This window comes from Phodopus roborovskii, unplaced genomic scaffold (assembly GCF_943737965.1).
Source record: "Phodopus roborovskii unplaced genomic scaffold, PHOROB, whole genome shotgun sequence".
NCBI classification, from domain to species: domain Eukaryota; kingdom Metazoa; phylum Chordata; class Mammalia; order Rodentia; family Cricetidae; genus Phodopus; species Phodopus roborovskii.
The window spans coordinates 82,231-99,486 of record NW_026125044.1 but is presented as its reverse complement, the minus strand read 5'-3'; the positions used below and the strand labels follow the sequence as shown (position 1 = coordinate 99,486).

Genomic DNA, 17,256 nt, shown 5'->3' with positions numbered 1-17,256 from the left:
GCATATGAAGGTAAACAGGTTCAAATCCCGAAGCAAGATCTCTAATGCAAAATCAAGTTTGAAAGGCAGGCTTTAAATTACAGCACCACCCTGAGCATCTCCCACGCAGCAGTACAGGTCAGAGCCTGCATGGCCTGCAGGCTGCTTCCCAGTGCCTGGGAAATGCAGAAGGAAAAAGGTGCTGAGACCCAAGGATTGACAGGGCAACAGGGGTAAGGAGGGCGAGTCCTCTTGATCTTTTATCTCTTTAGAAGCACACGGTGACCTCAGCTGTCAGGGTAAGGCCAAACTATTTCCCAAAGCAGAACACCCATGGACCCAGCCCAGCTTTTCTCCAAGAAGCCAGGGCCAAGAGCCAACAATTCGAATCATGCACAAATCAGAGTCTCCGATTCACTAAGTTCAAGGTGAATAGCCAGAGCAAACTTAGAAACCTTCTAGAAAGGAGCAGGCCGTCCCGGCTGCTGTCAAAGCTGACCCTGGGCTCACATCTGGATCTTGGGTACGGAGAGAGTTCCCATCGTTCTCTGACAACACGGCTTATGCTGCTGCAGGCTCTCCCGAGACAGGGCAGTTTTGGAACGAGCCATGAAGTGGGTGATATCATTGCCCGGTACAAATCCTGGATACCTAGTGTCTAGCCCCCATAGATAACCTTTATACATTTTGTCACATTTTGCTCCTGCGGGAACTGCACATGTCCAAAGGCAGCTCTTGCCTGACATGTGGCATATCCCAGCAGCCTTCCTCTTGCCACTAATACTTTATGCCCTTTGCGGTAGGTAGTAAATTGCCACCAGGGATGGCTGTATGTGGGTCCTGTGGGCCCTCCTAGAGAATCATCAAATCCTTTGGGGGAAGGACCAGTAGAGAAGCTTGAACAGAAATTAATAAATCTCAAGTTCCTGGGTGGCCAGGAAGGTAAGTGATGGCTCATGGCCTGCACAGCAGGAACAAGTAAGGAGCTCCTATGAAATACAATCCCAATGGCATTGGAAACAGGTGGTTTCCACATAGTTTCTCTTGACTTCTGGCCTAGAACATTCCTTGAGGTAATCAAACAGGGTTCCTGGGGTTCCTGAACTCTTACCCACCAGGGTCCCAATCCATACTTCCCCTCTTCATCTCCGTCTGGAAACTACTTAGGTCTTTTCAGCTCTTAGAGTTGGGAAGATTTAAATACTTATGGCATGAGATAGCCCATGGGGACAGCAACAAGGTACAATGGTGGCGGCAGTCCTCCTACATGCAGTTTATAATCTAACTCGTGAAAGTGGAAGCCACCCACGATGAAGCCGACAGTCTACCAGTGTACCCACAATGGACCAGTACCCCAGGAAGCAAGCACCCACAATAGCCCAGCACCCCTGGGGGACAAGCACTAACCCTTAAGGAAGTGGGTCTCCCTTGAGGTGAGGCCACAAGTGATATTTCTAGAAAAGCATCTTACTGGTTACCATAACCACCTCTAGCTGATGCCACTGAGCACTTTTTGTTGGGCTTCAGACGAGGAGCCATGCTAGCCTCACATCTTTAAGCAGGGCAAAGGAAAGCTACGGGTAGTCATATTCGCAGACAACCAGCCAAACATAGCTAACTACTCAATCACAGGAAACTAAGTCTCCAGGCAGTGTTCCAGGAAAGCAAAGTACATGTTACGAGATCACATCCGAGCGACTCTGTGTAAATCGCTGGCTTATTTCCCACTTATCCAGAAGACACTGGAGGTGCTAATTGATACCAAGACCAATACCATGCAGTCCAACAGATGTGCCCTAGAGACATGGGCCAGTGACTACATGAGGAAAACATCATGTCTTAATGATCTTTGCAAACCTCAAAGTCAGGCCCACAAACAACACACGGCCTGGTCCATATCACATGCTTCAGACAACATTCATGGGATTACACCAGACTGGTGTTCCTTGCTTCTGGCACTCCACTCTACCTGGATTTCATCTTCCTCTCACTTCATCTTCCTCTCTGGTGAGTGCTCCTAAATGGATTACCACAGAGATGGGGGCTGCAGCAGGCAGTCTAAATGGACTACCAGAGAGATGGATGCTGGAACAGAGTCTAAACGGATTACCAGAGAGATGGATGCCGGAGCAGACAGTTGGGCTCTTGCTCCAGTGAAATCCAGAAAAGCTGCATGATTCTCATTGCAGACAAGCCTGATCCACTCAGGCAACTTTAAGGATGTAGACAGCCAAGGCCTCCTGAGCTTTTTCCTGAATTACTGGTGTACTTGTAATAAATTTTGTATAAGCCAAAGGAAGTAACGTTCTACACCTACTCTCAACCAACCAAAAAAACATAAACCCTTTAAAAAGGGTTTAAAAAGAACGGGATGGGGCGTGGACTGAGACGCTACTGAGTGCCAGGGTTAAGGCTACATTTTCCCAAGACTAGCTGCTTCACAAAAGATGCTATCAATACAAAAGAGGCTGGGCCACTTGACAGCAACCACTCAGTTAAGCCATGAAGCCAGGATTAAGTTCTCAGCCTATTTGGTTCCAGGACTTGTCTTCCTGTAATCCAGTCAAAGGCACACATGACATTTTGACTATGTGGTGATACAATTGTTATAAAACAGAGCTCCTTTAGATCTTTTCATAAGTGCACTCATTGAGTTCCTGTCCCTTCTCTTCCACCTCTGGCCACCTCAGCATCAAGCATGCCTGTGGCAATTCTTGCTTGCCTGTCTTCTGACTATTCTCCACCACCCTGGAGCTAATGTCCTTACTTTGCTTCTTCACAAGCCATAACACTGGGGGGAAGGGGGGTATCCAGACTCTCCTAGAGAATTAATTCTTTGATAGGCTCCACAACAAAATAACACCAGCGTCCACAGAGACTGGTGACCCGAAGGATGGCTTCCTGTAAGAGTGCCTTCCCAGGGCACTGAGAACACTTACTGTTCTTGCACAGGACCCAAGTTCAGTTCCCAGCACCTACAGGGAAGCTCACATCTGTCTGTAGCTCCAGTTCCAGGGGATCCAACACTCTTCTGGTCTCCTCAGACTATCACAAACATGTGGTACACATGTACTAACGCAGACTCACACATGGACACAAAATAATTAAATAAAAAAAATTTTTTGGAAAGTGTCAAATATCAGACCTAGGGGATATCATTTTACCTTACTTAACCAATTCTCAAAGTTAAAATGCCAGTTTTAATGAAGCGTCACTTTATAGTTCTGTACTTTATTCGCCTGAAAATGTGATGACGGTGTCATTAAAAGCTGAATTTAATGAGCATATACCTGCTTTTGATATTTGAAACAAGAAAACTCGTCGAAGTACTTGTCCAAGGGGACAACACAGGCTATAGAGGTGTCTATGGTGTAACACTGTGCTGAGCGCGAGGCTCGGGCCTATGGACCAAAAGTCCTTACAAACTGGCTGTCACATGCCTGTGGCTGTCCACTCTCCCGCTACTTTTCTTTCCTCGACCTTTGACAAAAATGCCACCGAAGGAGGAGCTGTGACTTCATCTGGCACAAATGCTATTTCGCATGGAGATGGGGAAAGGGCACTGATGTCTCGGACCTCACGAGTGCTGAAAACAAACACCCATATCATACAGATCATGCTACATTTAACTCCCCGAAATATTGATTAAAATCTTATAAAACCTCTGGGTTCCTCCACCCTGCCCACCCGCCCCCCCCACCAAAAGCCTGAAGATCAAAGTTCAAGGAACACTGTGTTGAAGCAGCTGCTGCTGTGTCCTGGTCAGGAAGCAGAGAGCAACAAATGGGAGTGATTGGCCAGCTTTCTCCTTTCTAGGCAGTTCACAAACCAAGGCTAGGGAAGGGCGCCAGCCACCTGAGAGTGGGTCTCCGCCCATAACCAACCTACCATGACAACTCCCCACAGGCATGCTCAGAGGCTCCCAGGTGATTCTGGACCTCATCAAGTTGACAACTGACATGAAGCATCACACACCGTGCTCTTATCTATGGTTGCTGGTGATAACCAGCTGTATTAAGTTACTTTTCCTTTACTGTGATACAACACCATCACCGGGGTAACTTACGGAGGAAAGAGTTCATCAGGGCTTACAGCTCCAGGGGGCAGAGTCATGATAGTGTGGAGAAGAGCGGCAGATGCAGGAGGGAGCTGAGACCTGAACTACAGATGTGAAACAGAGAAAGTGAACAGGAGTTCACTTTAGACCAGTCGTTCTCAACCAGTGGGTTGTGACCCCCTTGGGGGTCGAGTGGCCCTTTCATGGGGGTCTCATTATCAGATTTCCTGCATCAGATATTTACATTATAATCCATAACAGTAACAAAATTACAGTTCCAAAGTAGCAAAGATCCCCATCCCCCAAAACCCTAACAACTCTTTTCCATCCAGTTATCTCTTCTGGCATCCTCTTTTTTCGAGAGCTGTCCATATCCACTGCCGAGGACTCAGGCACGGTATGGTTGCTTTAGTTACTCTCTGGAAAGCGCGCAGTCCTTGAGGTGAGAAGTCTCTCATGAAGTGTTCCGCTCCACGGTGGCTTACAGCTAAGGAGAGAGTATGAAGTGCTGAAGGGTTGTGTTTTCTCGGCAACCAGGGGAGTGGGGATGCAGAATTCTCCAGTTCAGATAAAATGCCCTCCATCGGTGACCAAAGGTCACAGACCAAATACTTGGCTTCTAGGGTGAGTGACTCTGGACCCTGCCCAGTGCCTCTGCACTCCCATCATGGACTGTGGCTCCCACTGAGCATATCAAGCGGGGTCCATTCCTCACTGACTCCTGCCTGCTGTTGACTCAATACACACCTTGTGCCCAGTTCCAAGCCTTGGGATGACACAGTGAACAAACAAATCTGTTCTCAAAAGCCTCGAGCATCTCATCTGATCCCAGCAGCCGTTGTGGGGGAATCGTGCTGATCTCACTCCAGCAATAAGTAAACTGAAAGTTGACATGTGACTGGGATTTGAAACCGGATCTACTCACTCATGTCCTTAACCCAGCTAGGCATGAGAGTCTGGAGCAACGGTCTGAAATGATGCCGAGCTGGGAAATGGCCAAACTTTGGTGCCTGTGAGCCAACTGGAAGCTGAAAAATACTTCTTAACCCTTTAACCCTCTCACCCCCGCCCACGCAGAACCGGGCAACAGATGTGTTGGGATGAGTACATGAATGAATGCAAGTTAAATCCTTACAACATGGTGGTGTATCACAAACAAATGCTGCCTGTATAATGCAGACTCCCCCTTCCTCCTCCTGTCTGGACCTGAGGCACTGGACCAGGAGCAGCCCACCGAGGTAAACCACACCTGACCGTGGAGTGGCACAGCTTCCAACTCACTGGCCACTGTCACAGATTCCTTTGGGGACTTGCAGCCATTTGACAAAAACACACAGATAAACCTCTTAACCTACAAATACCCAAAGAGCCAAGAGAGAATGTCATAATGCATAAAACATATGATATGATTGCCTGTCTTATCATTTTTATTACCAACAAACCTATTTGCTACAATACAGGCAGATCTGTTCCCTCTGCATGGAAACATTCCTTCCTGGCAAGACAGAAAATCACAAAAACTTACAGGATGCCGAGGCTCAAAACCCTTGTAGGACTCACAAGGCCTTTCTCTCTGAAGATATCCCAGCAATGATGGGAGATGTCATTCTGTAAATGTTTCTCTTCTTGGTTAATGAATAAAGCACTGTTGGCAAATAGGAAGGCAAGATAGGGACTAGGAGACAAGGATGATTTGGGGAGAGGTAGTAGAGAGGAGTCAAGATGTAGGACATGAGAAAGAGGTCTGGACCCTCTCTCCAGTAAGATAAGACCATGTGGAAACACTTAGATTGATAGAAATGAGTTAATATTTAAGACAGAGCTAGACAATAAGAAACACTAGTAATTGGCCAACAGCTTTATAACAAATAGAGTCTCTGTGTGTTATTTTGGGGTCAACATGACTCTGAGACCAGGCTGGTGGGAAACTGTTCGTAACACAGTGGGGGAGGAGACACACAGGGCATTCCAGCTTCCCTCATCCACACTAGGATGGGGCTTGGGTGGTCAGCTGTTTAAAGCTACCCATACCCCAACCAGAAGCCCAATGCTTGCTCCTGTGAGAAAACCCAGTAAACTCACTGGCTGGCCAAGCCGAACTTGAGTGTGATCATTTCTCTGGTCTGCCACAGCATTCTATCTGGGATAAATAGACAGACTCGTTAGGAATACCATCATCTAGGCACGAGACTCCCATTGCAATTGTGAACTTACAGTGTCTGCCTGAACCGGGCTGGACAAGTCAACAGCGAGTCACACACTGGCGAGGGGCTCACGAGGCCCTTCCCATAGGTGAGATGAACCGTTGGCTACTGACGGACTGTGGAAGATAAGGGGTCATTATCGCAGTGTATTCACCGGTGGCTTACACAACGGCTGTCAAGTCAGTATACATGGAAGCGTCTACTGGTAAAACCCCACGTGAGCCCAACAAAAAATGTGGCCACTGGTGCCAGTTCAGAGTCGCTCATATCTGACGATGACGACCTACCTCCAGCTCAGTACAACACTAAAATGCACACATGGGTGGAGATTTGAGATACTAATGAGTCAGGCAATGCACAAAACCATATATGTAGAACTACATATAATGGAGCATGCATGAGAAAGACTGCATATTGTAACTCAAGTAGTCTGTGCTTGTGCTATGCAAATGACCCCAGAAGCTCAGACCAAGTGGCATAAAGGTCCCTACAGGGACCATTGGAGATGCTAAACTTTTGTTTGCCCTGGAAAGACTGCTTCCTTGGAAGTACATTCATATAAACATGTTTTCTTACTTTGTTTGTCCTAGGACACAAGAACCTTCCAGAAGTGCCATTAACCCCAACATCTACCAATATCAGTGAAATTTCTTGCGTGTCTTGCGTGTCTTTCGGTTCTGTGAACTCACGCTTTAAACAAAGGTTTAAACAAAGGCTCAAATTCAGTCTTCTCCTGGCTCTATATCCCTTCCTCCTGAAATGTCAATTATTCCTAAAATTCCGATCACACCTGAAACCAACATGCTCTACCCTTCCCGTCACCATCTCAGCTCTCTTTGACATTATTGGTGCCGTTTGTTCAGCAGAGCTCAATTTTCTCACAGTACGTTTCCCTTAATCCCATCTTTAATTGTGTGTATGCATATAGCATATGCGCATTTTCAAGTACATGTGTGCACGTGCGTGTACTGGTGTGTGTGTGTGTGTGTATACATGTAACGGCCCTCGGCTGACTTGGGTGTATTCCTTGATTGCTCCCCTCCTTTTATACTGAATCTGGGTGTCTTACTGAACCCGGAGCTCACTGTTTGGGCTGACCTGGCTAACTAACCAGCTTGCTGGCAGGGCTGCTAGAATTACAGGTGAGCCGTCACACACCTGGATTTTATGAGTTCTAGGGACCAAACTTTGGTCATGACACTTGCCCAGCAAGCACTTTACCCACTCAGCCACCTCTCCAGGCCAGTCATCTCTAGCTTTCATCCAACAGTTTCGTTCGTTACTAAAAAATGGGTTCAAGTGCTAGCCTCTCCACGAAGTCTCCCACCAATATCGTTTATTTTTAAATCTGACTGCAAGGTCTTTACTGCTAGTCTCCCGCCCCTTTACACCAAAGTAAGCCATTTCAGATGGGTTTTTAATGTCGCCTTTAATATTAGAAATCTCTAAACTGACTCAATCTTTTACTTGAGGCAACTGTTCAAGCTCAAATACCTCGAATGCTTCAGGAGCCTGAGCCCACATCCTTTCCCGGTCACATAGCATTTCCCTTCTCCCTGTTCCTCAAATCCACACGTGTGTTTCCTCTGCCAGACATGTTCTTTCCCATCTGCTGTTGGGGAACTCCAGCTCACCCTTCACAACCCAAATAGAGGCTGTCTTTCCTTTAATGAAGCTTCTCCCGATGCCTAGAGGAGGAAGGCATTTCATTGAGCCTCTTCTGACGCATAGAAGCAGCAGCTCATCTGTGGGAACCATTGTGGGAGAGAAATCACGGCCAAGCACTGAGCCAATGAGCCAACAGCTCTCGTGGCCACTCTGTTAAATCACGGTGCCTCCAACCCCACAACAGGAACACGAAATGACAAGGAATTGATTGTAGGCTCTTTGTTTTTGCTTGTTTGTTTTTCACTAAACTTTCAAATTTTGGTCAATAAATAGCCAAAGTCAGGAGAAATTCCAGCTGTGAAAGACGAGCGATAAATTAAAATCTGAGGAGTTGCCCAACAATACTGTTAAAAGATGAACTTGAGATAACGTTGTGGCGATTGTTGGAGGGTTATGGCACCATCTCCTTCAGGTTCTGAAGTTGCTGACACTACAAACACAGCCCTAAGGTAGTTCGGGCACACCCCTCCCCACAAGACAACTGGAATTTCCAGTAGTTGTAAATGTCACATTTGTAGAGCTATAATACCATCTGTCTTCACACACACACACTTTAATGTCCCTTTTTCTTTGTCACAACAAGGTACGTTCTACATGTCTTATTATAATTTAAGTATCTAAAAGATTTTTCTTGGAGCATCTTCTTTGAGAAGTGCACCCCACCCTCTCAGTGCCTCTTCTTCCATGCCTCTGCCCCTTAGCCGTTACATTTTAAATCTATACTTAAATGTCTTCATAAACGAAAACTCTGCTCCAAAAAAATGCAAGTTTCCTTGGGCTAAGGATGTAGCCAGCAGTAGAGCCCATGTTCCACATGTTGGAAGGTCTTAAGAGTTAACCTCAGAACCCTGCCCCGCTCTCCATCAAAAAGAAAAGCAAAAGCGCTATTTTTATTACTTTTATTTATGTGTATGTGCATCTGCCTGCTTGTCTGTATGTGTACCCCATGCATTCAGTTGCATGCAGAGGCCAGAAAATGGTGTGGGGTCTAGGGTTACAGCCACCCAGCATGGAGACACATGCTAATTATAACAGCATCGCAGGAACAACACATCTGCTTTTCAAAATCCTTGATTTGTAACTTATTTTAGAAGTGACTGTTTAGGGAACCGTACCTGCTTTACCTCAAACCTCACGAAACCTTCCCGTGTTTTAGAATTGTGAGAAATCACATCATTAGCTTGAGAAGAATAGTAAGAGACAAGAAATAGGCAGAGGGTGGTCTTTCCGCCACTGGTGGCTGGAATGCTGGTGAAAGGTGAGCTCTGTGTGCTGCATAGAGAAACCCGAGTTCTTTATGCCCTTTGATCGCCACGCCTGTGATTTCCCAGTGTTTAGTTCACTCTAGTCTAGCCAGTCAATGTGTCGTGTTCCCTTTATCAAAGGGACCCTGCTGTCTGTGCCTATCTATCCAGGACATAGACCCAGCAATTCCTTCCATCACACGGAGGACTGAGGACAGCTGAGTTTCTTCACCTCCATATGGTTAGAGATCAGCAAAGCTTTTACCGTTTGGGGTATTACTTACAGATCACCTGGCACTGTGGCCCGCCAGCAGTGCCTTTCAAATGTTATTAGCCATGAACCCCTTTTCCATAGAAAAGCATATACTTGCGAGTAAACAGAACAAAGGTCATAGAAGAGGAGAGTCTCCTAGGAGACATGTGGATCTGCTAAAGTCCATCCAAGAGCACAGGTAAAAATCCCTAACCGTCACATCCATTAGAATAGCCATTGCTAAGTGCCCTGCAGATTCAAATTTTTAAACTTGTGTATCTAATTTAGAGCATCCACAGAGGATAGGAAGCTAGAAGGGTCCATGAGAGAAGACAGAGGAAGAGGCCTCAAGGAAGGGAGGGGACAGAACACGTATGAAAGTAGAGGGGAAAATCCTGAGGGTTGGTAGTTGAAGTGGGGATGGGGTCAGGGAGAATGGAGAAAGGAGAGGAGGAGGGTTGACCAAAAAAAAAAACTAAATTTGTATGAAAATCCTTATGGAAACCCACTACTTTATAAACTAGTTTTTTTAAAAAAAAATTTTTTTGAAGATTAATTTTGAACAGAGATACCCTGCATGAGTGGACAATACTTTTCCCCCAACACATGAGTTATTGAATGAAATCCAGTAATAGTCAGAGAGGCCGCAGAGGCTCCCCAAATAACACAGGCTACTGTCACTGCTCTTGGATGTCCACCATAACTAAGATGCTATTGCTGAAGACACAGCACACTTTGTTTGTGGGATATGGAGAGATGGAGTTGAAAGTGACCTGAAATCTTCCTTCCTGCTGGCTAATTTTCAAAGGACCAGAAGGTGCCGTGCAGGCTACTAGGGGAGAGATGTCATCAGTGGGCTTCCCCAGTAGTAGACCTGCATGCTACAGTATAGACCCACTGGACAAGGTGTGTTGCCTAGCCAATTGTGGAAAGACTATTTTGGGGATAACCACGTCATGATTTAATTTGAGACCTGTTCTACATGAGGGAAGTCATGCCTGGTGCTGTAAGTTTGGTCAAAGGCCTATGGCAGGCCACAGGCCCGAGCTGAGGGCTGCTATTGCTCTGCTCAGTGGACATGTTGTCATCGGCCTTCTAAATGTGATGTTGATGCACCTAGATTAGTGCTGCTCTCTCAACTATAGGCAGAGAAGCTTCACCTCTCAGTTAATACAGACTGACAACTGGTGCCAAGTAACTGTTAAATAACCCTAAATAGGACATTTATATTGACGTCCCCACGCATATGCACAACGCTTGGGGAACGTGGTAGGGGTGGAGGAAGAAGGTGAGAGCTGGAAGAAAGGGAGAAACGGCGTTTTCTGGACATGGCTCGAGGTCACTGCATTCATGAGCTCATATCAGCTATGGTTTCCCTGCACAAGGTCAAGCCAGGAAATATTCCGGCATGGTTGAGTGATGAATCATGAAGCTCCATACCCCTGGCAGAGGAGCTATTGGCAATTGATGGCTACTGGGGAAGATAGAGGCACTTTTCTTCAGTTGTCTCACAGCCACACAAGCGGCACTGAATGTGTCTATTTAGTAGGCTACTCAAAGAGAAGAGGCTGTGAGAGTCGGCACACAGGTCTGGGGTAGAGAGGATCAAACATATTGTGTACATGTATGAAATTATCAAATAATAAGTGAAGGCTTAAAATAATAGCTATACTGTAGGCAAGGAAATGAAGAATTCTTACTGATACCACTAGAAATCCCTCAAGAACGTAAAAACAGTATTACTGCATAATCAGTGGTTTCATTTGGAGTATATGCTTACGGGATTAAAACAGATAAAGCCACCAGATCTTCCTTGGCAGGTGGCTTAAGGCTTCTCCTGGTAGTTCAAGAATAATTATGTATATGAGGGGTGGTACTTAGAAAAAAGTTTCAGGCAGCAGGCAAGACGGCTCAGCAGGGAGTGGAGCTTCTTGCCAAATCTGATCTTCTTAGTTCAAATCTCCAGGACCCAAAGGGTGAAAAGAGAGAACTGACTCCTACCAGGTTTGTTCTGACCTCAGTATGCACCCCTGGCAAGTGCACATGTGTGTATGTATGCACATGCATACACACACACACACATAAAAAAATAAACAAATGTAAGGAAGCTGCTTGAAAAAGAAGAAGGAGGAGGAGAATGAGAAGAAGAATTATTTTAGTATCTTGGATGCAAGCATAGCAACAACACTCAGGCTTCCTGAGTTACATGATGGCACCACCTGGGACTCCTAACTGTCCAGAAATGATGGAGCTGGGAGTGTGGAGTGAACCACGGGAGAAGGGAGGCCATTTTGGTTAATTCAGTTTTGTAACAAACAAGACTTTTCTTGGTTCTTTAACTTAAGTGACTGTTGTTTAAGCCATTGCAAACTCTTGTCTAAGAGTACAGTGACCTGTACACTCACTGTAAGACACTGGAAAATTCACATGCACACACACACACCTAGTTGAAGGCTATGTCCTCAGCTCCATGACTTTTCCTGGGCCCAGTGGAAGGCAGGCTCAGCCCAAGAGGAAATATTTTTAGACAAGGGTGCTTCAGAGTTGTAAAAATAGGCCCGTGAATAGCACATGTGTCAAAGCCCCCAGTACTCTGGCCAAAGGACCAGCCAAATATGCCAAGCAGAAGCATGCTGGATTTATGTATTTTTGCAAACGCATCATAAAATTTGAACCAGGTTCTCTGAAGCAAAACATACATGGTAAATCTAAGAGAGGAACATCAACTGTCACAAAACCTGGGCTCTGCACATCTCTAGCGAATGTCTTTTGGGACTGACCCTCCACCCTACCAGGAGGGCTGTACTTCATCAACACCACAGTCTATCCACAAACTCCAATGTAATGAAATGATCATGCTTCCCAATCCTAGCACAAATATTCAAAGGCAGGCATTGTCCTCTAACTTCCAGAAGTTCACTGTGGCATGTGCGCTCGCACGCGCGCACGCGCGCGTGCGTGTGTGTGTGTGTGTGTGTGTGTGTGTGTGCACATCAAATAATAAAATAATGTAAAACATAAACTCCTGCAGGGACCTCAGAGCCTGCTCTTTCGCACTTAGAGCAACCCTCACCAGCAGTATTAACTCCATCTGGTTCCTGTGGAGCTGGCAGTGAGGGAGGTATGTGTGCCTAAGGCAGATCAGCTGGGAAGACTGAAAGTGATAGAAGAAAATAAAAACCCAAGCAAGGGACAAGTAACTGGGAAAGTAGGATGTTAACATCACAAAGAAAAATCAAAATCTGATGGCTCAACTTTTACACCCTCTAGGAATGGCAGCACTTCCAAATATATCCCAGTTCAGAAGACAAATATGCCGTAGAACTGTGCTTCAATGTATACCAAAGAACAACCCAATAAGGAACTAAGGAACCCAGAAAAGCAGGGAGAAACGCATGACAAACAAATGGTGTACCCTTGTGTGCAAAAAAACTGCTGGTGTGCTGGGCATGATGGTGCATTTCTTCAATCCCAGCACTTAGTGGCATAGGGAAGGGGATTTCTGTCAGTTCAAGGCCAGTCTGGTCTATATGGGCAGTTCTAGGACAGTTAGAATTACATAGAACAAAAAAGGAAGAGAGGAAGAGAGAGAGGGAGGGAGCAAGAAAAGGAAGGGAAAGTAAGGAAGGACAGAACAGCTGGGAATAAAAATATGGCTGCATAAAGAACATTTAGAAGGAAGAGTTCACAGTCCAGGAACTATGCCAGTCTCCTGTGATATTAAAACATCTAAGTTTCTATATTTATTTTTTTAAGAAAACTTAAACCCACTATAACAATAGAAGTTAATAAGGCTAACAAGTACACAGAGCTCTGATTACTATTCCATTAAACACCAGAGAATTCGAAGGTGAGGGTAAGAGGAGGTGGGAACAAATTCAGTGGCTAGGGAGAAGCTTTCCAGTCTATTTGAGTGTCTGCCCACTTACTGAATATTGCACAAGAACAAAAGAATCCAGCAAATGTTCACCTGTACCTTAGAATGCTCCCCCTGCAACCAGTTCAATAGTTTAAAGAACTCTAAATAAATGTACAGTGTTGGATTGCGTGTGAGTGCCAGTGTGCTCTAGTGTGCATGTGTGATCAGAGGGTAACTTTGGGAGTTGGCTTTCTCCTACCCTGAGGCCAGGTCTTTCTTGCTGTTTCTGCCATGTTCCACACTCCAGGCTAGCTGGACCTCCCACTTCTAGACAACTCTTCTTTCTTTACCTCCCGTTTCACAAGGAGGAGTGCTGGGATCACAATCACACAGCTTCATCACTGAGCTATTAGCCAGCTCATCGTTGGCTTTTTGAAAGGGACACACATGCACACACACACACACATACACACGCGCACACACACACACACACACACACACACACACACAAGTTTGAGGACTTTCTTTGGTAAAAAATGAACTTATTACTAATCTCCACAAGCTCAAACTACCCGGTCCCCCAAAGTGTAAGATACTAAAGACATTGAGCCAGGAAATCTCTCAAACACTATTCCCAGGCAGGCCAGTCATTTAATGAAGGGTGTGAGCTTTCTGGAATCTTTATATGAGAACAGCCTAAGCAAAGCTTCAAAAGGACTCTATCAATTGAGAAACACAGAGCTTTCAACTTCCTCTTTCCTTCTTTACAAAGCAAAAAAGCAATCTGTTTACGCTCAAAGTTCATTTAATGCTACAAGCCTCTTTGCCAGCCTAAGCATCTGACTGAAGATAAATTGACAGTCAGAAGCAAGTCAGAAGTATATAACAGGCAAACACATAAAACACGTCAATGTACTTAAATATTAACCTGTGGTCTAAGAGGGTTTTTTCCACTTAATTGAAAATAAACAAAAAATGGCAGACAATGTAGACACTCTTAGAAGGTACATATGCACTAATGGCCTAACCTCTGGCCAATTGTAACCCAGCCTGGACCTCGTTTGTCTAAAACTACTTAAGTGATAAATGCACTGGGTGCATAAAAAATCTACTTACACCTTTTTTTCCCATATCCTTCAGCACAAACTAGAACACATCAATTAGTTAAATCTATAAACAGAACTGCCGCTGGACTTAAACCACTTCATATAGAATTTGAGAAAAGTGGGAGCTAAACGTGATGGATGATGATAACCTAGACACTAATTTGTGTTTGTACTTTCATGGCCTCACTCAGGCAGAATAATGAAATAAAAGGCACTGTCTTGTTCAGCAGTCCCTGAGCAAACTGCAGTATCAGCCGGTGTCTGTGTCAGGGATAGGCAAGATGGAACAGGAAGCAAGGATCAATGATTGTCATCTAAACCCAATGCATCCACCTCAAGGATGAGGAACAAACGTGGACATGAGGCTAAAGGGGCAATGGAACGGGATGACTACAACGTTGTTGGCAGTAATCACAAAGGCAGCTCTGACTCCACTTGGGGCTAGGGGGCTACATGTGTGCTAATTCACTTACTCCTTTTCCAAACTCCTACAAAGCCAGTACTTGGCCTACTCTGGAGAAACTGAAGTGTGGAGATAAAGCAAGTTCCTTGTGTTAGCACCAACATGCAAACACTGAACTCCCTATGCTCAACACATTAATTACCGTGTAGCAAAAAACTATCCATTATGGATTTGTTTTCCCCCAAAAGAAGGGGGTGGCATGACTTGGACCTGCTTGCTACAAGGCCAAGTATAAGAAATGGACCAGCTAAACCACTGGAAACATAATGGAGACATTGCACAGGAAAGCAGTGTCCTGAAACATAGTGGACACATTTCACAGGAAAGCCGACACATTTCACAGGAAAGCCGTTTCCCCTACCGGATCAGAGCTGAACCACAGTGATCTGGAGGAACTGCTATTCCTTATGAATGGCCACTATGTAGACTGTGGGTCTTTGTTACTTTTGCATTCAAAAACTTCTTCCAGGGAGTAAACAGTTTCTCCTTTTCCCTCTTAAGTTTCCCTATCCACTCCCAGGTCCAGCTACACAAATCTATGATCCCTATGCTTGTCAATCACTTTCCTTCCTCTCCTTAGGTCAAAGTTCTAGCATCTTACCCACTTAACTTTAAGTGCTCCCTCAGCTGGTACAACACACCTTTTTTTTTTTTTTTTTTTTTTTTTTGCCAATGATGGACTCAGCATCCACAGAACACAACAACCTGCATCTGTACAATAGCTGTGCAAAGCTTTCTAGTTAGTTCATAATCCACAACCATTTCTGCATCCTTCCCTACGTTGCTATTGGAGGCATAAAACCCTATTGCCTTGGCGCCTTGTCACTTAAACATTTCTTAAGGGATACATTGTTTTCTTGGACATAGACAGCCAATCTCTTCCTCACAGCCCTGAAAAGTTTTGGTGGTACACAGGGATAGAGATGCAGACTACCTAGCTGTACTTTCCAGTTTAGCCTTGTATGCTTGTAGGTTTTTGTTTTTGTTTTTTTTTTTTAAACAAACGAAATTCACTTTATTTTTCTTGTATAAAAACCCTTATGTGATAGCCACAGCTGGAGCCTGGGTCTTCTGAACAAAGACTGTTGTATATTTGTTTGTTTGTTTGTTTCAAAACAAGCAAACCAACAGATTTTAGAAGAAAATTCAATCAAGTTAACTGGCTAACATGTTTAAAGCAATGCATTCGGTTGGGAAGAGATACTGACCTCAGAATACCTTCCCTAATTAAAATTAGGTAAGCATACTGCCACAAAACACAAGTTGCAAAAGCCTAAAAAGATAAGACTATAACAGTGAGGGCATCATAGTTCTCCAATGTGCGTAGAAAGATAGCTATTAACAGAAAAGGGTACTACAGAAATTATAGTGTGCAAACTGCAGTCGATCCTGAACTGCTCCTCAGCCGGTACCAGTCAAAGTCCCATCGAAGCCGATTAGAGATTAGAGACTTCTCAGGGCCCTCTGCCTTACTTCTGTGTCCCACTCATGGGGTTCAGAGCTGGGCACGCACACAGATTTCTCCACGCAGGGCACTAGGTCAAAGGTCAAAGTTGTCTGGCCCAGCCCTGGTCGGAGCCTCAGCAACTCCACAAACTCCCACTAGGTGACTTTCCAAACTGTTATAAAAATGAAGGCCAACGAAGGATATGCAGGGAGAGGCAGAAAGAAAACTGCCCAAGCAATAACCAGATAATTTATTTTTTTAAAAAATTCAAACTGATAAAAGTAAAATTAAAAGAAATCGCAGCCCATGTCTTGGCAAGCAGACGCCTGTCTGCGCCCAGGAGTGAGCAAACACTCAGCAATCTGCACACAGAACTTTGCATAGCCTACTCCAGCGTGCACCAGCGCTGTCTACCGAGCCCTCCCTGGCCCGGCAGCTGATTTAGAAGCATGCTCATAAGGATCGGACCAAAAGCACTGGATCTGGGACAGTGGAGCATGCTGCACCTTCTCGGCCAGTTTCGAACAACTTCCATGACACCCGGGGCGCGCGACCCGCTCACCTGCGCGATGCCCGCGCCCATCAGCCCGCCGCCGATGACGGTCACATGCTTGATCAGGATCTTCTTGGCGGCCGCGGCCGCGGAGGAGGACGACATGTTGCGCACGAATTGCCTGGTCACGAACGCCATGGCGTTGAGGAGCAACAGAGAACGAGCAGAGGGGACCGCGCTAGAGGCCCCAGAGCTTCGTGGGCGGGGCGGTGACGTAGGAGGCGGGGCCTAGCGCGCCCCACCCACCAGTTTGACAGACTGCAAGTCCTCCGCGAGGGCGGTGCCAGGACCCAGGCGGGGAGAGTCTGAAAGCACAGGCAGTCCCAACCTCCTGGGCTGGAGGAGTTGTGATCCTGAGCATTGTTTATGGTGAGAAAGGTAATCCCGATAGAGAACGCAGGAGAGGAACGCCTGGAAATTGGC

General features: G+C 45.6%; 1 protein-coding gene across 1 annotated transcript in view; it reads right to left on the bottom strand.

The window, feature by feature from the left end:
- Positions 1 to 17,029, bottom strand: part of LOC127217430 (hydroxyacyl-coenzyme A dehydrogenase, mitochondrial) — a 39,105-nt gene extending 22,076 nt beyond the window's left edge. Inside the window, exon 1 of the mRNA XM_051178460.1 lies at positions 16,843 to 17,029. Within this exon, the coding sequence (XP_051034417.1) occupies positions 16,843 to 16,971 (129 nt within the window). The 5' untranslated portion in view covers positions 16,972 to 17,029. The remainder of the gene's footprint in view (positions 1 to 16,842) is intronic.
- Positions 17,030 to 17,256: the final 227 nt, after the last annotated feature.